We start from the raw sequence: 24,937 nt of genomic DNA, 5'->3' as shown, positions 1-24,937 counted from the left end.
CGAAACACGTTTCGTATCAGCGCTGTTTCTCCTCTATGCTTGAATAAAGCTGAGATTGATACAAGAAGTGAAGTGCCGGTCTTTTGTTCGATATATATGGCTGGGGGGAGTGAATCCTTTTATGAGCCTTCTACAGCACCAGAGGACACCTCTGCTTTTGAGGAAAATTTCAAGAGATAGAATCCACATTAAAGTACAAGGCTCACTAATGACTAGTGCGTGGAGTAGAAGACTATCTGGTCTGATCCCACAGAGAAGCTACTGAAGAACAAACTGCTGACAACATTACTGCCGACAATGATGGAAAAGGAGAGACAGACGACAGATCCTCCTATCATCTTCCGTAGGAACTGGGTTATGCAAGAGATGAAGAGCTCAACAATCATCTACTGCATCAAAAAGGGGCGTCTGCACCGAGACATCCCCCAACAGCTCCTGGAGGAGAATTAATTTAGCAGGAAGCCACCGGAGATCCTTCAGGTGAATGGAACCCATCAATATGTCTGACTTACAAGGAAAATTCAGGGACTTAACATCATGTGTAAAGAGTCTAATGTGTGGTGCTCCTCCATTACATGCACACACGTGTATACACTGCACATGACGGGTCTTACCTTGTGATATAAGAGGCTGGTGCTCCTCCATTACATGTCACTGCACACACGTGTATACACTGCACATGACGGGTCTTACCTTGTGATATAAGAGGCTGGTGCTCCTCCATTACATGTCACTGCACACACGTGTACACACTGCACATGACGGCTCTTACCTTGTGATATAAGAGGCTGGTGCTCCTCCATTACATGTCACTGCACACACGTGTACACACTGCACATGACGGCTCTTACCTTGTGATATAAGAGGCTGGTGCTCCTCCATTACATGTCAATACACACACGTGTATACACTGCACATGACGGGTCTTACCCTGTGATATAAGAGGCTGGTGCTCCTCCATTACATGTCACTGCACACACGTGTATACACTGCACATGGCGGCTCTTACCTTGTGATATAAGAGGCTGGTGCTCCTCCATTACATGTCACTGCACACACGTGTACACACTGCACATGACGGCTCTTACCTTGTGATATAAGAGGCTGGTGCTCCTCCATTACATGTCAATACACACACGTGTATACACTGCACATGACGGGTCTTACCTTGTGATATAAGAGGCTGGTGCTCCTCCATTACATGTCACTGCACACACGTGTATACACTGCACATGGCGGCTCTTACCTTGTGATATAAGAGGCTGGTGCTCCTCCATTACATGTCACTGCACACACGTGTATACACTGCACATGACGAATCTTACCTTGTGATATAAGAGGCTGGTGCTCCTCCATTACATGTCACTGCACACACGTGTATACACTGCACATGACGGCTCTTACCTTGTGATATAAGAGGCTGGTGCTCCTCCATCATGGCCTCCTTGTACAGATCCTTGTGTCCTTCTATATACTCCCACTCCTCCATGGAGAAATAGACAGTGACATCCTGACACCTTAGAGGAACCTGACAACACAATGACACCGTCATCACCCAGACCCCTCCAGTGCTGTTACTGGAGAATTTCCCAGCAGTGTCACCTCTCCAGTCAGCAGCTCCATCATCTTGTGGGTGAGCTCTAGGATCTTCTGCTCATGTATCAGGGGGTGAGGCGGAGGCTCTGTGATGGGGTGAGGGGTCCTGCTCCGCCCTCCTGACTCCTGGAGATGGATGATGGGAGTCACACAGTCCCCCGATGTCTTCTTCACTATTGTGTACTCCTATGGATGGAGAGAGACACTTAGAGAATAAACCCTTCAGGGCCATGTGCTCTCCTGTGGCCCTTTCCTCCTGGTTACAACGTGCCTACTTACCTTCTCATTGGTCACATGACACAGCACTCACCATATTGGGGGCTGACCTTGAGGTTCTCTGTAACTTGGAAGGTCTGGAGGCCTTTCTACAGGACCCTGGACTCTTCCTATCACTTCCTATGATGGATTCTCCTTCCCGATGTCTGACTTGTTACAGAATACAATAAAGAGGAGAGAAATCTAGAAAAGTTTACCTCTCCGCTCAGCAGGGAGATGATCTCGAAGGTGAGGTCTAATATTCTTCTGCTGATCTCCTTCCTGTCCATCCTTGGTGGCTCATTCAGGAGAAGAGGAGAGAACTGGAGGAGCTGGAGGCTTCTAGTACTGCAGGCACCTTTATGAGAAGAGAGGAAATCATCCAGGGGACAAGACCAGATGTCACCTCCAGAATCGCACTTCCTGAGCCTGGAGGGGCCCCGCTTCTCAGAGCCCCCACCACATGTATTCCAGGGGCACCAAAATGGAGTTTTCCGGTGGCTCCACAGGAGATAAATGATGCAGGTCCGACCTCTGGGCTGTGCTCAGCTGTGTCCAGAACTCATAGAGAAGAGACTGGAGAGAGCTGAGCTCAGGCCGGGCCCCGGCTCCATTCATTCTCCTCCTGGATGCAGGGGCCCCTCACCAGGACAGTCAGGGGCCAGCAAATGAGTTCAACTCCCACTATCCCCACAACTACTCCCCCCATCATACTAAGCTGAGGAGCGGAGAAGGATTCCTTGTGTGTAATGGAGGAGAATCTCCAGAGGTGACATGTCTGAGCTCTCCACCACACTGTCTCCTCACAGCTCATCTTACCTGCAGGCTGGAGGAATGGCTGATACCAGAGAGAACAAGAGCCCTGACTACCGACCAGGACCTGCCCAGTATCTGCTGCACTGCCAGAGCTGAAGGACCTGGGGTGACGTCACCATCATGTGATCAGTGCAGGAGGCGGGGCTAGGTTGGTGAGTCACTAATCACATGACAGTGATATCATCACAGGTCCTTTAGCTCTCACAGTACATTTTAAATTGAAGGGGCTTTTAATAGAATTTAGCCCCGCCCTCAAATCCTTCTGTGAACTAATGTCTAAACTTGTCGGAAAAGTCCTTCAGCCTCCATATCAGAACGGTTGAGACTAGAATGGAGTTGTTACAATGAGGTCCTCCCCCTGGAGTCAGTAATCTAGCCTGTTCAGTGTAGAGCCGGCTAGGATGGAGTTGTTAGGAGCAGGTTCTCCTGTTCTTCATGTTACTTATTAAATTCTTTGCATTCTTAATTCTGGAAACTGTTTTACTAGATTTATGAATTTCCTCCATCATTTTTTTATATATATTTTTATCGATGCAATAAAACAAAATCCATTCTGCTTGTTTTCACAAATACATAAAAATAGAACTAAGGGGTCATTTATTTTCAAATATATACGACCTTTTGGTGTATTTTTGGTGCAGATTTTTTCGCAAAGGTGATTTGTGGCAAAATCTAAGACTTCTTCCACTTCCAAGACACTTACACCAGTTCTAAATAAGGAGGAATGGCGGGGGAGGGGGGGGCGGCTCATTTATCATTTCCTACACCAATGATGTAATTCTAAGCCGACATGATCACATCCAGAGTCTTACAGTTGTGTTCACACAGCGCGGCCATTTTTTGTTAAAACTCTCATTAATGGCTGTGGTTTTGCCAATAAAACACAAGTGTCAATCAAAATACCACTTCTAAAACCAGGCCGACCGCATGAGCGCACCCTCCGTGTATTTTAATTTCACAGTTTTATCTGTCACAGCCGACTAGATTAAGGACTTCTCAGAGAGGACCAATATTAACTCAATAAGCCACAGCAAATACAGGAGGACCTCCTTCTGCCCACTCCATTCTAGCCTCATCTATATAGAAGAGACTAGGTTACTGACTCCAGGAGGAGGACCTCCTTCTAACTGCTCTACAGCTTATATTACTGATAATAGAGGAGGACCTCCTTCTGCCCACTCCATTCTAGCCTGCTCTGTATAGAAGAGACTAGGTTACTGACTCCAGGATGAGGACCTCCTTCTAATATCTCTACAGCTTATATTCCTGATAGTAGAGGAGGACCTCCTTCTAACACCTCTGCAGCTTATATTACTGATAATAGAGGAGGACCTCCTTCTAACACCTCTACAGCTTATATTACTGATAATAGAGGAGGACCTCCTTCTAACACCGCTACAGCTTATATTACTGATAATAGAGGAGGACCTCCTTCTAACACCTCTACAGCTTATATTACTGATAATAGAGGAGGACCTCCTTCTAACACCTCTGCAGCTTCTAGCAATGATAATAGAGGAGGACCTCCTTCTAACTGCTCTACAGCTTATATTACTGACTCCAGAAGGAGGACCTCCTTCTGCCCACTCCATTCTAGCCTGCTCTGTATAGAAGAGACTAGGTTACTGACTCCAGGATGAGGACCTCCTTCTAACAACTCTGCAGCTTATATTACTGATAATAGAGGAGGACCTCCTTCTAACACCTCTCCAGCTTATATTACTGATAATAGAGGAGACCCTCCTTCTAATATCTCTACAGCTTATATTACTGATAATAGAGGAGGACCTCCTTCTAACACCTCTGCAGCTTCTAGCAATGATAATAGAGGAGGACCTCCTTCTAACACCTCTGCAGCTTCTAGCAATGATAATAGAGGAGGACCTCCTTCTAAGGCCCCTTTCACACGGGCGAGTTTTCCGTGCGGGTGCGATGCGTGCGGTGAACGCACTGCACCCGCACTGAATCCTGACCCATTCATTTCTATGGGACTGTGCACACGAGCGGTGATTTTCACGCATCACTTGTGCGTTGCGTGAAAATCGCAGCATGCTCCTCTTTGTGCGTTTTTCACGTAACGCAGGCCCTATAGAAATGAATGGGGTTGCGTGAAAATCGCATGCATCCGCAAGCAAGTGCGGATGCGGTGCGATTTTCACGCATGGGTTCTAGGTGACAGTCTATTCACTGTATTATTTTCCCTGTATTATTTTTACAGAATGCATAGTATAATAGTGCTGGAAGGGTTAAAAATAATAAAAAAGTTAACTCACCTTCTCCTCTTGTTCGCGTAGATGCCGGTCTGTTCTTTAGCTGTGGGCTGAAGGACCTGTAGTGATGTCAGATCACATGCTCCATCACCATGGTGATGGACCATGTGATTGGAGCATGTGATCTGACGTCACCTCAGGTCATTCAGTCCACAGCTAAAGAACAGACCGGCATCTACGCGAACAAGAGGAGAAGGTGAGTTAACTTTTTTATTATTTTTAACCCCTCCAGCCCTATTATACTATGCATTCTGTATTCAGAATGCTATTATTTTCCCTTATAACCATGTTATAAGGGAAAATAATACAATCTTCAGAATATCAATCCCAAGCCCGAACTTCTGTGAAGAAGTTCGGGTCTGGGTACCAAACATGCGCGATTTTTCTCACGCGAGTGCAAAACGCATGACAATGTTTTGCACTCGCGCGGAAAAATTGTGCATTTTCCCGCAACGCACCCGCCTCTTATCCGGGCAAAAAACATGACGCCCGTGTGAAAGAGGCCTAACAACTCCATTCTAGCTGATTCTATAGTGAACAGGCTAGATTACTGACTCCAGGATGAGGACCTCCTTCTAACACCTCTCCAGCTTATATTACTGATAATAGAGGAGGACCTCCTTCTAACACCTCTGCAGCTTCTAGCAATAATAATAGAGGAGGACCTCCTTCTAACAACTCCATTCTAGCTGATTCTATAGTGAACAGGCTAGATTACTGACTCCAGGATGAGGACCTCCTTCTAACACCTCTGCAGCTTATATTACTGATAGTAGAGGAGGACCTCCTGCTAACACCTCTACAGCTTATATTACTGATAATAGAGAAGGACCTCCTTCTAACACCTCTGCAGCTTCTAGCAATGATAATAGAGGAGGACCTCCTTCTAACACCTCTCCAGATTATATTACTGATAATAGAGGAGGACCTCCTTCTAACACCTCTGCAGCTTCTAGCAATGATAATAGAGGAGGACCTCCTTCTAACACCTCTCCAGATTATATTACTGATAATAGAGGAGGACCTCCTTCTAATATCTCTACAGCTTCTAGCAATGATAATAGAGGAGCACCTCCTTCTAACAACTCCATTCTAGCTGATTCTATAGTGAACAGGCTAGATTACTGACTCCAGGATGAGGACCTCCTTCTAATACCTCTGCAGCTTCTAGCAATGATAATAGAGGAGCACCTCCTTCTAACAACTCCATTCTAGCTGATTCTATAGTGAATAGGCTAGATTACTGACTCCAGGATGAGGACCTCCTTCTAACACCTCTGCAGCTTCTAGCAATGATAATAAAGGAGGACCTCCTTCTAACACCTCTGCAGCTTCTAGCAATGATAATAGAGGAGGACCTCCTTCTAACAACTCCATTCTAGCTGATTCTATAGTGAACGGGCCCAGATTACTGACTCCAGGAGGAGGACCTCCTTCTAACACCTCTAAAGCATATCCTACTGGCTCCAGGAGGAGGCCCTCCTCCTAACATTCCTATTCTACCATATTACTGGCTCCAGAAGGAGGACCTTATTTCACCCACTATTCTAATAAGGGTCCATGCACATAAACATATGCCATCTGAGATATACAGTCCTTGAGCAAGACATATGTCCCAGAGCGCATAGCTTTATAGTTTACTAGAGATGTTCTCCTCAGGACTAGGAGACCAGGAAGCTTGGTGACAATCCCTGAGAGAGCTGGAAGACCCCTCAGTATTCCTGGGGTAATTCCGATGGAAATATTTTCCACAGAGGATTACCTGTTGTGGATTTTTATCAAACTCTACATGTAGCGTGTGGAATTAAGCCACGATCAGTTACACATAGTGAAATCCTATATTACCGCGGTGCAGCTTGGAAATGTGCACAGTACGTTCATTTCCGTGTGGATTTTATGAAGTGTGAGGATTTTTGGTAAAATCTTATCCATTTTGCTGGTATTTGCTGCAATACGCTGTGGATTTCATAGCTGCAGTTCTATTAGATGAATGAGCCCGGACCAAACATCCTGGGGAAGGGATCTCCGTTCTGTCAGCTGCAGCGCAGGGATTCTACACGCAGTGACGTCACAGCGCAGGGATTCTACACGCAGTGACGTCACAGCGCAGGGATTCTACACGCAGTGACGTCACAGCGCAGGGATTCTACACGCAGTGACGTCACAGCGCAGGGATTCTACACGCAGTGACGTCACAGCGCAGGGATTCTACACGCAGTGACGTCACAGCGCAGGGATTCTACACGCAGTGACGTCACAGCGCAGGGATCCTACACGCAGTGACGTCACAGCGCAGGGATCCTACACGCAGTGACGTCACAGCGCAGGGATTCTACACGCAGTGACGTCACAGCGCAGGGATTATACACGCAGTGACGTCACAGTATACTGATAATAAACAATGCCCATGTTGTTTGGTTCTAGACTTCTTTATATGTTAATTTAAGAGGTGTTATTTTCAGTGACAAAAATAAGGCTTTATAAGGTAAAAAAATAAAATAAATGCTCCTAACTTTTTTAGCTGGCTCCTAGATTCCAAAGAAATTTGTCAAGCCCTGTGTTAACCTGCGATTTCTGAGGCTGGTGACTCGGATGAACTTATCCTCCGCAGCAGAGGTGACTCTTGGTCTTCCTTTCCTGGGGCGGTCCGCATGTGAGCCAGTTTCTTTGTAGCGCTTGATGGTTTTTGTGACTGCACTTGGGGACACTTTCAAAGTTTTCCCAATTTTTCAGACTGACTGACCTTCATTTCTTAAAGTAATGATGGCCACTCGTTTTTCTTTACTTAGAATTTGTATTATGGCAAGAAAAAAGCAGCTAACAGTCTATTCAGTAGGACTATCAGCTGTGTATCCACCTGACTTCTCCACAACGCAACTGAGGGTCCCAACCCATTTATAAGGCAAGAAATCTCACTTAATAAACCTGACAGGGCACACCTGTGAAGTGAAAACCATTTCAGGTGACTACCTCTTGAAGCGCATCAAGAGAATGCCAAGAGTGTGCAAAGCAGTAATCAAAGCAAAAGGCGGCTACTTTGAAGAACCTAGAATATGACATTTTCAGTTGTTTCACACTTTTTTGTTATGTAGATAATTCCACATGTGTTAATTCATAGTTTTGATGCCTTCAGTGTGAAATATATACACACACAAATTAAAGTCACATACTTGATTTATTAAATATATGCTTTATTTAAAAACTTTTCAATAAATACCCTTTGTCCTGTGTGTGCACAGATATAACTGCAGGGTGTCTGTATATCTGAGAACACTGCACCTTAATGTAAATTGTTGACATGTTCTGAGAGACCAATAATAACATTTGGTCGTCTATTTTCCGCCCCCCAACACCAAAGAAAAAAAGTGACAAACCATTTATTAATAAAGTGTTTGTTACCAACATTTCAGAACCATTTACAGTTTTATACATTAAATACAGACTTGCATATGAGACAAGTAATGTCACTTTTACCAATTTGATCAGTTTGTTTACCTACAAGAAATAAAAAATAAAGTTAATGATACTCTCAGTATATAACATTGGCTATTTGCCTCTTGTTCCTGGTGACCCGGCCTCCATACGCAAGACAGCTGAAGTGACTGAAATATGAGGGATGTCGTTATTAAACCAAGTGCATGGAGGCCAAGTTCAGTCGCTGTATTCAGTGCGCTTACGCAGCGTGTATATGCTGCTGCTTCTAAACCCCGGCCATTGGGGGGACGGCACAGACAAGCCAGGATACCTTTCTACTAAGTCATCTGAACTTGGCTTTAGAAAAATACAGCCCCCCCCACCCCCACACACACATTGGCCTGTCTGTCCTGCTCATCAGTTCACCTGTCTGTGTGTGCTCTCCAAAAGGACAGACAGACGTTCTTTCAGGCTGTTTGCTACTTCAGCAGGTAAAGTAGGGCGGCCAGAGGTCCAGTTTTAGGCTCCCTGTCCTCAGTCTGATGCAGGGCCTGAATGGACTCCGCTCCCTCTCATACAGCAGCACGGTGCAGGGACAGTCACCATCTCTCCACAGCAGATGACATGAAGTTTATTTTGCCTTCATTTTTTTAATCCCTATTGGCTGCGGAATCGGAGGGCGTATTGCCTAAATTATGTTCAAAGGCCATATTAAAACAAATTGTGGACGATGCCGCTATGGCGAGGGGGCCCTGTGGGGCGCGCCGCTATGGCGAGGGGGCCCTGTGCCCAGATCCCCCTCCCCATAACAGCCCCGCTGCTCACAGCAGACTAATCACTGCATCTTTATTTTACCGTACAATGACGCTCCAGTAACAGGCAGAGCTGACGGCGGCGTAATGTCACCCACGTGACGCACCTGCTCTGCCCACTTTATGAATGAAGGAGGCGGAGCAGGCGTGTCACATGAGTAAGTGATGTTACGCCGCCTCACAGATTAACCCCCCCCCCCCATATCCCCAGAATACACCACATGCCCCCTCACAGATTAACCCCCCCCATATCCCCAGAATACACCACATGCCCCCTCACAGATTAACCCCCCCCATATCCCCAGAATACACCACATGCCCCCTCACAAATTAACCCCCCCATGTCCCCAGAATACACCACATGCCCCCTCACAGATTAACCCCCCCCCCCCCATGTCCCCAGAATACACCACATGCCCCCTCACAGATTAAAACCCCCCCCCCCATGTTCCCAGAATACACCACATGCCCCCTCACAGATTAACCCCCCCCCCCCATGTCCCCATAATACACCACATGCCCCCTCACAGATTAACCCCCCCCCATGTCCCCAGAATACACCACATGCCCCCTCACAGATTAACCCCCCCCCATGTCCCCAGAATACACCACATGCCCCCTCACAGATTAAACCCCCCCCCCCCATGTTCCCAGAATACACCACATGCCCCCTCACAGATTAACCCCCCCCCCATGTCCCCATAATACACCACATGCCCCCTCACAGATTAACCCCCCCCCCATGTCCCCATAATACACCACATGCCCCCTCACAGATTAAACCCCCCCCATGTCCCCATAATACACCACATGCCCCCTCACAGATTAAACCCCCCCCCATGTCCCCATAATATACCACATGCCCCCTCACAGATTAACCCCCCCCCATGTCCCCAGAATACACCACATGCCCCCTCACAGATTAACCCCCCCATGTCCCCAGAATACACCACATGCCCCCTCACATATTAACCCCCCCCCATGTCCCCATAATACACCACATGCCCCCTCACAGATTAAACCCCCCCCATGTCCCCATAATACACCACATGCCCCCTCACAGATTAAACCCCCCCCATGTCCCCATAATACACCACATGCCCCCTCACAGATTAACCCCCCCTCCATGTCCCCATAATACACCACATGCCCCCCCTCACAGATTAAACCCTCCCCATGTCCCCAGAATACACCACATGCCCCCTCACAGATTAACCCCACCCATGTCCCCAGAATACACCACATGCCCCCTCACAGATTAACCCCCCCCATGTCCCCAGAATACACCACATGCCCCCTCACAGATTAACCCCCCCATGTCCCCAGAATACACCACATGCCCCCTCACAGATTAACCCCCCCCCCCATGTCCCCAGAATACACCACATGCCCCCTCACAGATTAACCCCCCCCATGTCCCAGAATACACCACATGCCCCCTCACAGATTAACCCCCCCCCCATGTCCCCAGAATACACCACATGCCCCCTCACAGATTAACCCCCCTCCCCCATGTCCCCAGAATACACCACATGCCCCCTCACAGATTAACCCCACCCCATGTCCCCAGAATACACCACATGCCCCCTCACAGATTAACCCCCCCCCATGTCCCCAGAATACACCACATGCCCCCTCACAGATTAACCCCCCTCCCCCATGTCCCCAGAATACACCACATGCCCCCTCACAGATTAACCCCCCCATGTCCCCATAATACACCACATGCCCCCTCACAGATTAAACCCCCCCATGTCCCCATAATACACCACATGCCCCCTCACAGATTAACCCCCCTAAATACACCACATGCCCCCCCTCACAGATTAACCCTCCCCATGTCCCCAGAATACACCACATGCCCCCCTCACAGATTAACCCTCCCCATGTCCCCAGAATACACCACATGCCCCCCCTCACAGATTAACCCCCCCCATGTCCCCAGAATACACCACATGCCCCCGGAATACACCACATGCCCCTCTCACAGATTAACCACCCCCCCATGTCCCCAGAATACAACCACATGCCGCCCTCACAGATTAACCCCCCCCCATGTCCCCAGAATAAATCACATGCCCCTCTCACAGATTAACCACCCCCCATGTCCCCAGAATACACCACATGCCCCTCTCACAGATTAACCACCCCCCCATGTCCCCAGAATACACCACATGCCCCTCTCACAGATTAACCCCCCCCCCCCATGTCCCCAGAATACACCACATGCCCCCCTCACAGATTAACCCCCCCCCATGTCCCCAGAATACACCACATGCCCCTCTCACAGATTAACCCCCCCCCATGTCCCCAGAATACACCACATGCCCCTCTCACAGATTAACCCCCCCCCATGTCCCCAGAATACACCACATGCCCCTCTCACAGATTAACCCCCCCCATGTCCCCAGAATACACCACATGCCCCTCTCACAGATTAACCCCCCCCCCATGTCCCCAGAATACACCACATGCCCCTCTCACAGATTAACCACCCCCCATGTCCCCAGAATACACCACATGCCCCTCTCACAGATTAACCCCCCCCATGTCCCCAGAATACACCACATGCCCCCCTCACAGATTAACCCCCCCCCCATGTCCCCAGAATACACCACATGCCCCTCTCACAGATTAACCCCCCCCCCCCATGTCCCCAGAATACACCACATGCCCCTCTCACAGATTAACCACCCCCCATAATACACCACATGCCCCTCTCACAGATTAACCCCCCCATGTCCCCAGAATACACCACATGCCCCTCTCACAGATTAACCACCCCCCATGTCCCCAGAATACACCCACATGCCCCTCTCACAGATTAACCCCCCCCCCATGTCCCCAGAATACACCACATGCCCCCCTCACAGATTAACCCCCCCCCCATGTCCCCAGAATACACCACATGCCCCTCTCACAGATTAACCCCCCCCCCCCATGTCCCCAGAATACACCACATGCCCCTCTCACAGATTAACCACCCCCCATAATACACCACATGCCCCTCTCACAGATTAACCCCCCCCCCATGTCCCCAGAATACACCACATGCCCCTCTCACAGATTAACCACCCCCCATGTCCCCAGAATACACCACATGCCCCTCTCACAGATTAACCCCCCCCCCATGTCCCCAGAATACACCACATGCCCCTCTCACAGATTAAGCCCCCCCCCCCATGTCCCCAGAATACACCACATGCCCCCTCACAGATTAACCCCCCCCATGTCCCCAGAATACACCACATGCCCCTCTCACAGATTAACCCCCCCCCCATGTCCCCAGAATACACCACATGCCCCCCTCACAGATTAACCCCCCCCCCCATGTCCCCAGAATACACCACATGCCCCTCTCACAGATTAACCCCCCCCCCCCATGTCCCCAGAATACACCACATGCCCCTCTCACAGATTAACCACCCCCCATAATACACCACATGCCCCTCTCACAGATTAACCCCCCCCCCATGTCCCCAGAATACACCACATGCCCCTCTCACAGATTAACCACCCCCCATGTCCCCAGAATACACCACATGCCCCTCTCACAGATTAACCCCCCCCCCATGTCCCCAGAATACACCACATGCCCCTCTCACAGATTAACCCCACCCCCCATGTCCCCAGAATACACCACATGCCCCCTCACAGATTAACCCCCCCCCCATGTCCCCAGAATACACCACATGCCCCTCTCACAGATTAACCCCCCCCCCATGTCCCCAGAATACACCACATGCCCCTCTCACAGATTAACCACCCCCCATAATACACCACATGCCCCTCTCACAGATTAACCCCCCCCATGTCCCCAGAATACACCACATGCCCCTCTCACAGATTAACCACCCCCCATGTCCCCAGAATACACCACATGCCCCTCTCACAGATTAACCCCCCCCCCATGTCCCCAGAATACACCACATGCCCCTCTCACAGATTAACCCCCCCCCCCATGTCCCCAGAATACACCACATGCCCCCTCACAGATTAACCCCCCCCCCCCATGTCCCCAGAATACACCACATGCCCCTCTCACAGATTAACCCCCCCCCCCATGTCCCCAGAATACACCACATGCCCCTCTCACATATTAACCCCCCCCCCCCCCATGTCCCCAGAATACACCACATGCTCCCTATCTCCCTTCACAAGCTCCTGCAGTCTGGGTTTATAAGCACTTCCCACACTTGACCATGTGACCATGAAGGAGCATGTGACCAGTGACGTCACAGACCTCGTTCTAACAACTCCACTCTAGCATCTACCCTGCCCAGTGTCTGCTGCACTGCCAGAGCTGAAGGACCTGGGGTGACGTCTCCGTCATGTGATCAGTGAAGGGGGCGGGGCTCAGCAGTGACTACCGACCAGGACCTGCCCAGTATCTGCTGCACTGCCAGAGCTGAAGGACCTGCCTAGTATCTGCTGCTGGGTAATGCCTACAATATATGGGCTCTGGAGAGGTCTAGGACACTTTATGAGGTGATGTTCTGATATGGAGGCTGAAGGACTTTTCCGGCAAGTTTAGACATTAGTTCACAGAAGGATTTGAGGGCGGGGCTAAATTCTATTAAAAGCCCCATCAATTTAAAATGTACTGTGAGAGCTAAAGGACCTGTGATGATATCACTGTCATGTGATTAGTGACTCACCAACCTAGCCCCGCCTCCTGCACTGATCACATGACGGTGACGTCACCGCAGGTCCTTCAGCTCTGGCAGTGCAGCAGATACTGGGCAGGTCCTGGTCGGTAGTCAGGGCTCTTGTTCTCTCTGGTATCAGCCATTCCTCCAGCCTGCAGGTAAGATGAGCTGTGAGGAGACAGTGTGGTGGAGAGCTCAGACATGTCACCTCTGGAGATTCTCCTCCATTACACACAAGGAATCCTTCTCTGCTCCTCAGCTTAGTATGATGGGGGGAGTAGTTGTGGGGATAGTGGGAGTTGAACTCATTTGCTGGCCCCTGACTGTCCTGGTGAGGGGCCCCTGCATTCAGGAGGAGAATGAATGGAGCGGGGCCGGCCTGAGCTGAGATCTCTTTAGTCTCTTCTCTAGGAGTTGTGGACACAGCTGAGCACAGCCCAGAGGTCGGACCTGCATCATTTATCTCCTGTGGAGCCACCAGAAATCTCCATGTTGGTGCCTCCGGAATCCATGTCGTGGGGTTTCTGAGAAGCAGGTCTACTCCAGTCTCAGGAAGTGCGATTCTGGAGGTGACATCTGGTCTTGTCCCCTGGATGATTTCCTCTCTTCTCATAAAGGCACCTGCAGTACTAGAAGCCTCCAGCTCCTCCAGTTCTCTCCTTCTCCTGAATGAGCCACCAAGGATGGACAGGAAGGAGATCAGCAGAAGAATATTAGACCTCACCTTGGAGATCATCTCCCTGCTGAACGGAGAGGTAAACTTTTCTAGATTTCTCTCCTCTTTAATGTATTCTTTAACAAGTCAGACATCAGTAAGGGAAAATCAGTCATAGGAAGAGTCCGGGGTCCTGTAGAACGGCCTCCAGACCTTCCAAGTTACAGAGAAACTCAAGATCAGCCCCCAATATGGTGAGTGCTGTGTCATGTGACCAATAGTCATGTTGTAGGACCCATGAGAAGGTAAGTAGGCACGTTGTACCCAGGAGGGAAGGGCCGGAGGAGAGCACATGGCCCCTGAAGGGTTTATTCTCTAAGTATCTCTCTCCATCCATAGGAGTACACAATAGTGAAGAAGACATTGGTGGACTGTGTGACTCCCATCATCCATCTCCAGGAGTCAGGAGGGCAGAGCAGGACCCCTCCCCCCATCACAGAGCCTCCCCCTCACCCCCTGATAAATGAGCAGAAGATCCTAGAACTCACCCACAAGATGATGGAGCTGCTGACTGGAGAGGTGACACTGCTGGGAATGCTGGGAAATTCTCCAGTAACAGCACTGGAGGGGTCTGGGTGATGACGGTGTCATTGTGTTGTCAGGTTCCTATAAGGTGTCAGGATGTCACTGTCTATTTCTCCATGGAGGAGTGGGAGTATATAGAAGGACACAAGGATCTGTACAAGGAGGCCATGATGGAGGAGCACCAGCCTCGTATATCACAAGGTAAGAGCCGTCATGTGCAGTGTATACACGTGTGTGCAGTGACATGTAATGGAGGACCAGCCTCTTATATCACAAGGTAAGACCCGTCATGTGCAGTGTATACACGTGTGTGAAATGACATGTAATGGAGGAGCACCAGCCTCTTATATCACAAGGTAAGAGCCGTCATGTGCAGTGTATACACGTGTGTGCAGTGACATGTAATGGAGGAGCACCAGCCTTTTATATCACAAGGTAAGAGCCGTCATGTGCAGTGTATACACGTGTGTGCAGTGACATGTAATGGAGGAGCTCCAGCCTCTTATATCACAAGGTAAGAGCCGTCATGTGCAGTGTGTACACGTGTGTGCAGTGACATGTAATGGAGGAGCACCAGCCTCTTATATCACAGGGTAAGAGCCGCCATGTGCAGTGTATACACGTGTGTGCAGTGACATGTAATGGAGGAGCACCAGCCTCTTATATCACAAGGTAAGAGCCGTCATGTGCAGTGTATACACGTGTGTGCAGTGACATGTAATGGAGGAGCACCAGCCTTATATATCACAAGGTAAGACCCGCCATGTGCAGTGTATACACGTGTGTGCAGTGACATGTAATGGAGGAGCTCCAGCCTCTTATATCACAAGGTAAGAGCCGTCATGTGCAGTGTGTACACGTGTGTGCAGTGACATGTAATGGAGGAGCACCAGCCTTATATATCACAAGGTAAGAGCCGTCATGTGCAGTGTATACACGTGTGTGCAGTGACATGTAATGGAGGAGCTCCAGCCTCTTATATCACAAGGTAAGAGCCGTCATGTGCAGTGACATGTAATGGAGGAGCTCCAGCCTCTTATATCACAAGGTAAGAGCCGTCATGTGCAGTGTGTACACGTGTGTGCAGTGACATGTAATGGAGGACCACCAGCCTTATATATCACAAGGTAAGAGCCGTCATGTGCAGTGTATACACGTGTGTGCAGTGACATGTAATGGAGAAGCACCAGCCTCTTATATCACAAGATAAGACCCGTCATGTGCAGTGTATACACGTGTGCAGTGACATGTAATGGAGGAGCACCACAGGTTAGACTCTTTACACATGAATTTTCCTTGTAAGTCAGACATATTGATGGGCTTCATTCACCTGAAGGATCTCCGGTGGCTTCCTGCTAAATTAATTCCCCCTCAGGTGCTGTTGGGGGATGTCTCGGTGCAGATGCCCCTTTTTGATGCAGTAGATGATTGTTGAGATCTTCATCTCTTCCCTAACCAAGTTCCTACGGAAGATGATAGGAGGATCTGTCGTCTGTCTCTCCTTTTCCATCATTGTCGGCAGTAATGTTGTCAGCAGTTTGTTCTTCAGTAGCTCTTCTGTGGGATCAGACCAGATAGTCTTCTCCTCCGCGCACTAGTCATTAGTGAGCCTTGTACTTTGATGTGGATTCTATCTCTTGAAATTTACCTCCAAAAGCAGAGGTGTCCACAGGTGCTGTAGAAGGCTCATAAAAGGATTCACTCCCCCCAGCCATATATATCTGTATGCTCATTCTTAAAATGTACTATTGTGGAAAAGTAGCCATCATCCCACTGCCTGCCATTTGCTCTCATAGACCAGAGGATACTTTGGGCCTGTGGCCTGCTAGGTGCTGAGACCTCGGCATAGGTGGTGAGACACAGAATATTGTTATTTCCCCCCGATATATAAACCTAGAAGTGAAGGAGCTGAGAGAAGAGTCTGATCTATAGACAGATCTACAGGATGCCATGTATTCAGTCACTGTGTGCTTGTGTCTCCACAGATGGATCCAGGAGGAGAAATCCACCAGAGAGATGTCCCCATCCTCTGTATTCCCAGGACTGTCCAGAGGAGAAGGTCCTGGAGAATCCTCAGGTAGATGGAGCTGAGCCCTATACACATCTATATAGGGGGGTCCTGCAGTCATAGAGGGGTCATAGATTGTGGGGGTCTCTCATGTGGATCTGTTAGATTTCCCACCTGTCCGCTGTATTGTACTGAATTGTTACAGATGACAAATCAGGGGGAACATCTGACTGATATTAAAGTGGAGGATGAAGAAGAGAGGATGATGGGTGATCCCCCGTGTAAGAGTGAGGAGGAGGAAGACATACCAGGAGATATCACCACAGGTATGGAATCATGAATGGAGAAAGTGACTTCAGATTCTGCCCTTGGTGTCTTCACAGCAGAAGGAGAATCTGATCACCTGCTGTGCTGCTCTTTGATTGGAGATGTCCCCATCACATCATGTAGTGTTCCCCTTATCCAGCTGACAGTTATCACCGCGGATAATGCAGGCACAGCTTTTGTGTCTGTGATATCATGATGAGTTATATGTACCTTATGCAGGAATTACATGCCGCCAGTGACCATCGTGTACTGTCATTGTGCATTGAGGCTTTGCAAAGATGTATGGATTATTATTATTATTATTTTGATAATGGTTAAAAGGGTTTTGCAGTGTGCGATATCAGCAGCAGAGGAGGAGGTACATTAAAAAGAGCTTGTCAGGTAATCCATAGGTGGGCATTATAGTATAGATTTTACTAGTAAAAACACCAGGTCCATCAGGTCTAAAAGATTGATTTATTAGTGAATGCAGTTTGTGATGAGGAATGTCGTGATAGATCCTCTTATGTAAACTTATTGTATTAGTGTGATGCCCACTTGGCATAGAAATGTCAAATATATTCTCAAAAGACAGGCTTGTTGGGTTTTTCGCGATTTTTAGCTAGATTTGGGTAATAAAATTAGGTGTAGACCAGAATCCTGAATTTTGTGTTATAGAAAACTTTAAAAGGCTGGAGTCACACATTCAGTTTTGGTGCTGCTTTTTGAACCAAAGCCAGAAGTGTCTTGAAAATACATGACTTACTATATACCTCTAGTTCCTGCTGGATACACTTCCAGCCTAATAGGAAATCTATAAATTTGTCTACTCTAGATTATTAAAAATGACACAATTTTTTATTTTTTTATTTTAGCAGAAAATCCCAGTACAAATTCTGAAGGAAATTTGTTGTCACTAAATTATAAAGTAGAAGATGAAGATATGCAGCCCTCTTCAGGAGAAAATATTAATGTACATCCAGGACTTCATGGTACATATAATCTTCCTAATCATGAGGAACTTTCTCTTGACCAGAAAGAGGGTGAAATGTTTCACTGTGGTAAAGAGTTCACAAAAAGATCAAGTCTTTCTACATATAGAAGAATTTGCATCGGAGAGAAGCCATACTCCTGTTCAGAATGGGGGGAGTGCTTTACAGATAAAACACATCTTGTTAGACATAAAAAAAGCCACATAGGAGAGATGTTTAAGTGTTCAGAATGCGGAAAAGGTTTTAAAATCAAATATAATCTTATTATACATGAGAGAATTCACACAGGAGAGAAACCATTTTCATGTTCAGAATGTGGGAAATGTTTTACAATTAAATCAAATCTAGTTATACATGAGAGGAGAAATCACACAGGAGAGAAGCCATATTCATGTTCAGAATGTGGGAAATGTTTTACACAAACATCAGATCTTGTTAGACATAAGAGAAGTCACACAAAAGAGAAGCCATATTCGTGTTCAGAATGTGGGAAATGTTTTACACAAAAATCAAATCTAGTTATGCATGAGAGAAATCACACAGGAGTGAAGCCATATTCGTGTTCAGAATGTGGGAAATGTTTTAAAGATCAATTAGGTCTTGTTAGACATAAGAGAAGAAGTCACACAGGAGAGAAGCCATATTCGTGTTCAGAATGTGGGAAATGTTTTACAAATAAATCAAATCTAGTTATACATGGAAGAAATCACACAGGAGTGAAGCCATATTCGTGTTCAGAATGTGGGAAATGTTTTACAAATAAATCTAATCTAGTTAAACATGAGAGAAATCACACAGGAGAGAAGCCATATTCATGTTCAGAATGTGGGAAATGTTTTACACAAAAATCAGATCTTGTTAGACATAAGAGAAGTCACACAAAAGAGAAGCCATATTCGTGTTCAGAATGTGGGAACTGTTTTACACAAAAATCATATCTAGTTATACATGAGAGAAGTCACACAGGAGAGAAGCCGTTTTCATGTTCAGAATGTGGGAAATTCTTTAAAATCAAATCAAATCTTGTTATACATGAGAGAATTCACACAGGAGAGAAACCATTTTCATGTTCAGAATGTGGGAAATGTTTTAGAAAGAAATCAAATCTAGTTATACATGAGAGAACTCACACAGGAGAGAAGCCATATTCATGTTCAGAATGTGGGAAATGTTTTACACAAAAATCGAATCTTGTCACACATCAGAGAAGTCACGCAGGAGCAAATTTCTGAAATCAGCAGATTCCATTTGGGTACAAATAAATTCAAACCAAAGTGACAGTGCTCAGATTGCCCTAATAAATTGTGAATGACATTCTGAAGTCTTGTAGGGTTTTATCGTCAAGGCAGCATTAGCAATCTTAAAGTGGCAGTGAAATATATAGATATGGATAACAGATGGTGGCCGGTGGTAATAAAGAAACTGTTTAACAACACATTGCACTTTTGGCTTTGTTATGCTTTTTAACCACTTAAGGACCACAGGTTTCTACCCCCCTAGTGACCAGGCCCTTTTTTACAAATCGGCACTCCACAACTTTAACAGTTTATTGCTCGGTCATGCAACTTACCACCCAAATGAATTTTACCTCCTTTTCTTCTCACTAATAGAGCTTTCATTTGGTGGTATTTCATTGCTGCTAACATTTTAACTTTTTTTGTTTATTAATCAAAATTTTTGCAAAAAAATAACATTTTTCACTTGTAAATTTTTTATTTTTTTTGAAACGACATCCATATATAAATTTTTCTCTAAATTTATTGTTCTACATGTCTTTGGTTAAAAAAAAAATGCTTGGATAAAAAAAAATGGTTTGGGTAAAAGCTATAGCGTTTACAAACTATGGTACAAAAATGTGAATTTCCGCTTTTTGAAGCAGCTCTGACTTTCTGAGCACCTGTCATGTTTCCTGAGGTTCTACAATGCCCAGACAGTAGAAAAACCTCACAAATGACCCCATTTCGGAAAGTAGACACCCTAAGGTATTTGCTGATGGGCATAATGCGTTCATAGAACTTTTAATTTTTTTGTCACAAGTTAGCGGAAAATGAGTATTTTTTTTTCCTTATATTCTACTAACTTGTGACAAAAAATAAAAACTTCCATGAACTCACTATGCCCATAACGAAATACCTTGGGGTGTCTTCTTTCCAAAATGGGGTCACTTGTGGGGTATTTATACTGCCCTGGCAATTTAGGGGCCCTAATGTGTGGGAAGTAGTTTGAAATCAAAATGTGTAAAAAATTACCTGTGAAATCCTAAAGGTGCTCTTTGGAATGTGGGCCCCTTTGCCCACCTAGGCTGCAAAAAAGTGTCACACATCTGGTATCGCCGTACTCAGGAGAAGTTGGGCAATGTGTTTTTTTTATACAAAGTTGGCATTTGACCAAGTTATTTATCTCACCCAGCATGGGTATATGTAAAATGACACCCTAAAACACATTGCCCAACTTCTCCTGAGTACAGCGATACCAGATGTTTGACACTTGTTTGCAGCCTAGATGCGCAAAGGGGCCCAAATTCCTTTTAGGAGGGCATTTTTTGACATTTGGATCCCAATGAGTATCTTTTAGGAAGGCCTTTGGATTCCAGACTTCTTCTCACGCTTTAGGGCCCCTAAAATGCCAGGGCAGTATAAATACCCCACATGTGACCCCATTTTGGAAAGAAGACACCCCAAGGTATTCAATGAGGGGCATGGCGAGTTCATAGAATTTTTATATTTTTTTTGGCACAAGTTAGCGGAAATAGATTTTTTTTTTATTTTTTTTTTTTCTCACAAAGTCTCAGTTTCCGCTAACTTGGGACAAAAATTTCAATCTTTCATGGACTCAATATGCCCCTCAGTGAATACCTTGGGGTGTCTTCTTTCCGAAATGGGGTCACATGTGGGGTATTTATACTGCCCTGGCATTTTAGGGGCCCTAAGGCTACTTTCACACTAGCGTTCGATAATAATGCAGACGGAGGCTCCGTTCAGTACGGATCCGTCTGCATTATTTTAGCATATAACAGCCTAAGTGTGAAAATAGCCTCGTACGGATCCGTCCAGACTTTCAATGTAAAGTCAATGGGGGACGGATCCGCCTGAAGATTGAGCCATATTGTGGCATCTTCAAACGGATCCGTCCCCATTGACTTACATTGTAAGTCTGGACGGATCCGCACGGATCCGCACGCCTCCGCACGGCCAGGCGGACACCCGAACGCTGCAAGCAGCGTTCAGCTGTCCGCCTGTCCGTGCGGAGGCGAGCGGAGCGGAGGCTGAACGCCGCCAGACTGATGCAGTCTGAGCGGATCCGCTCCATTCAGACTGCATTAGGGCTGGACGGCTGCGTTCGGGTCCGCTCGTGAGCCCCTTCAAACGGAACTCACGAGCGGACCGACGAACGCTAGTGTGAAAGTAGCCTAAAGCGTGAGAAGAAGTCTGGAATATAAATGTCTAAAAAAAAATTTACGCATTTGGATTCCGTGAGGGGTATGGTGAATTCATGTGAGATTTTTTTTGACACAAGTTAGTGGAATATGAGACTTTGTAAGAAAAATAAATATATAAATAAATAAATTTCCCGCTAACTTGGGCCAAAAAAATGTCTGAATGGAGCCTTACAGGGGGGTGATCAATGACAGGGGGGTGATCAGGGAGTCTATATGGGGTGATCACCCCCCTGTCATTGATCACCCCACTGTAAGGCTCCATTCAGACGTCCGTATGTGTTTTGCGGATCCGATCCGTGGATCCGCAAAACACATACGGACCTCTGAATTGAGCCAGCCTTACAAGGGGGTTATCAATGACAGGGGGGTGATCAGGGAGTCTATGTGGGGTGATCACCCCCCTGTAAGGCTCCATTCAGACGTCCGTATGTGTTTTGCGGATCCGATCCATGTATCCGTGGATACGTAAAAAACATATGGCCATCTGAATGGAGCCTTACAGGGGGGTCATCAATGACAGGGGGGTGATCAATGACAGGGCGGTGATCAGGGAGTCTTTATGGGTTGATCAGGGGTTAATAAGTGACAGGGGGGGGCTGTAGTGTAGTGTAGTGGTGTTTGGTGCTACTTTACAGAGCTGCCTGTGTCCTCTGGTTGTCGATCCAAGCAAAAGGGACCACCAGAGGACCAGGTAGCAGGAAAATTAGACGCTGTTATCAAAAAATCATTTATGAAAATTTTTTTGTTGTTTCTTTCTGTGGTTCCAAGAATGTCCTTTCTAGACCTAAGAATTTCAGCAGTTGTACTTTGAGTTTTGGGCTACGGGGATCTTCTCAGGAATAACATCCCGAGAGATCTTCTCAGGATGTCATTGCAGAACAATGCTATTTTCAATTCACTAGACTGCATTTTAAAGGGGTTTCTCAACTTTAAACTTTTTAATAGACCCCTTTAGAGCTGCCAGACCCACAGTAGGGTTCATATTTACCTTGTCCGTGTCAATGCATCCTGGTTCCATTGCTAACTCTGCAGGTCCTAGGTCTCTGAGAATCATCATCCTTTTGAGGGAAAGGTGGGAGAGGCACATGACCATTGCAGCCAATCGCTGCCTGTAGTAGTGATGTCACCCACTCATTATGTCCCTGAGTCACATGCCACACAGGTGACATTTTACCACTATGGGCAGTGATTGGCTGCAGTGGTTACATGTCCCCTCAACCCTTTCTCAACAGATGTTAATTCCCAGGCACTGGAGCCATTCTATACTCCAGTCTTATATGAACTATGGAATATCTTTTAGAAGACCGTGTGCCCCAAAAATCCAATACTACACCAGCTAAGGGCTGTGGAGGGCATGCCCCTTTTGTTAAGCCCCACCTCCTTTTTAGAAAAGGGTTGTGTCACCGCCAGCTCTCTGAGAAGGTCTGGCAGACGTTCTTCTGTACCTCTTGCATGGTGTTCTTTGTTTTGGTTTCACTTTGTCATCTCCTTTCCTTCTCCCAGCTGGCACCTATTTACACTAATTGCCTCCCTTTATATTAACCCCCATACTGCCTCACTTTGCGGTTTATACTACTTCCTGGATTGAAGTGATCACTGCTGGAGACTTCTGTTACTGCTGGTTTAGATAAGTCCTTTCTTGTATTGTGTTTCTTTGCTGGCTTGATTCTAGGTGATCCTGACTCCCTCCGTATTAAGTGCAGGGAGCCGGTGGTCGTGTCCCCTCACTATTATAGGGTTTTCAGGTGTCACACAGTCTAGGTACGAGGGCATGCAACAGTCTACCTCTGAGACCCTTGTATGTGCTTAGCAGTCAGGGTGAGCTCTTAGGGTTTTACAGGGGTCACCTTTATGCTCCTTAGTTTGGGATCAAGCCAGTCGGATGTTTATCCATAACTTCCAGCGATCTGCAATATCATCCGTGACATTATAAACCGCCATTACCGTCTTAAGCATGGATCCGGTTTTAGCCTTGATTGACCGCATGCTGGGTCTTTCACTGGAGGTAGCAGATCTCCGTAAAACTGTGTCTCAGTTTCGGGTGACCTGTTCTGCTTGCGTTCATGGAGTTTGTTCAGAGCCTAAGATCTCGCTTCCGGATACGTTCTCCGGGGGTAGTGAGAATTTTGTTCACTTTAGAGAGTCTTGCAAGCTCAATTTTTGCCTACTTCCCCATTCCTCTGGTGATGAGGAGCAGAGGGTGGGGATCATCATCTCGCTGCTCAGGGATAACGCTCAGTCTTGGGCCTTTTCGCTGCCGGTGGGGGCACGGCCTCTCCGAACGGTGGATGAATTTTTTTGTAGCCCTGGGGCAGATATATGATGACCCGGATCGTATTGCTCTGGCTGAATCTAAACTGCGTATTTTATGCCAGGGTAAACAGTCCGCAGAGATATATTATTCTGAATTTCGGAGATGGGCAGCTGATGCTGGTTGGAACGATGCTGCACTCCGAAGTCAAATTTGCCATGGTCTTTTGGAGGGATTGAAAGATGCATTTGCGTTTCATGAGAGACCTGCCTCGTTGGACTCTGCCATGTCTCTAGCTGTCCATATTGTCAAGCGTCTTAGAGAAAGAGGAGAGACCACTCCTTCATGTCATATTCAGTCTGAGGACAGTGGAGCAGTCTCATTCAGTGCGCAGGGGCCTCAGTCTCTCTCAATCCCCTCTGAGCAGAAGGTCATGCAGCTGGGTTTGCTTGCCTCTGATAGTAGAGGATTCAGCTCTCAGAGGAGGGTTTGTTTCTCTTGTGGGGGAATAAATCATTTGGCTAATGTTTTCCCCTCTAGGAGATTCAGGGAGTTTTCTGAGGGTAATAAAGAAACAAAAAGAAAAAACCCTCTAAAAACTTTCCATTTGCTACTATTGGCAAGGTTGATGCGGAAATTGAAGGTTTGCCGTTTGCTTGTAGTTCCTGTTTTGTCCTACCTGCCAGGGTGGTGCTAGATAGCAAGAACATTGTTTGTGAGATTTTTGTAGATAGTGGAGCAGTTGTCAATCTCATTGATAATCAATTTGCTATAACACATGGTTTCCAGGTATGCACTTTGGAAAAGGATATACCTGTTTTTGCTATCGATTCCGCTCCACTTTCTCAAAAATCGTTAAAGGACATAGTTCACAATATCCGTTTGACTG

General features: G+C 46.9%; 1 protein-coding gene across 1 annotated transcript; it reads left to right on the top strand.

Moving 5' to 3' along the window:
• Positions 1-18,827: 18,827 nt before the first annotated feature.
• LOC122924917 (gastrula zinc finger protein XlCGF17.1-like) lies at positions 18,828-19,867 on the top strand. Its single transcript, XM_044276463.1, has one exon. The coding sequence runs from the start codon at positions 18,880-18,882 to the stop codon at positions 19,588-19,590; it is 711 nt and encodes a 236-aa protein (XP_044132398.1). The 5' UTR covers positions 18,828-18,879; the 3' UTR covers positions 19,591-19,867.
• The last annotated feature ends 5,070 nt before the right edge of the window (positions 19,868-24,937 follow it).

Source organism: Bufo gargarizans, chromosome 1, assembly GCF_014858855.1.
Source record: "Bufo gargarizans isolate SCDJY-AF-19 chromosome 1, ASM1485885v1, whole genome shotgun sequence".
In the NCBI taxonomy this organism is placed as follows: Eukaryota; Metazoa; Chordata; class Amphibia; order Anura; family Bufonidae; genus Bufo; species Bufo gargarizans.
The sequence above is the reverse complement of the archived record's forward strand: the minus strand, read 5'-3'. Positions and strand labels throughout refer to the sequence as shown.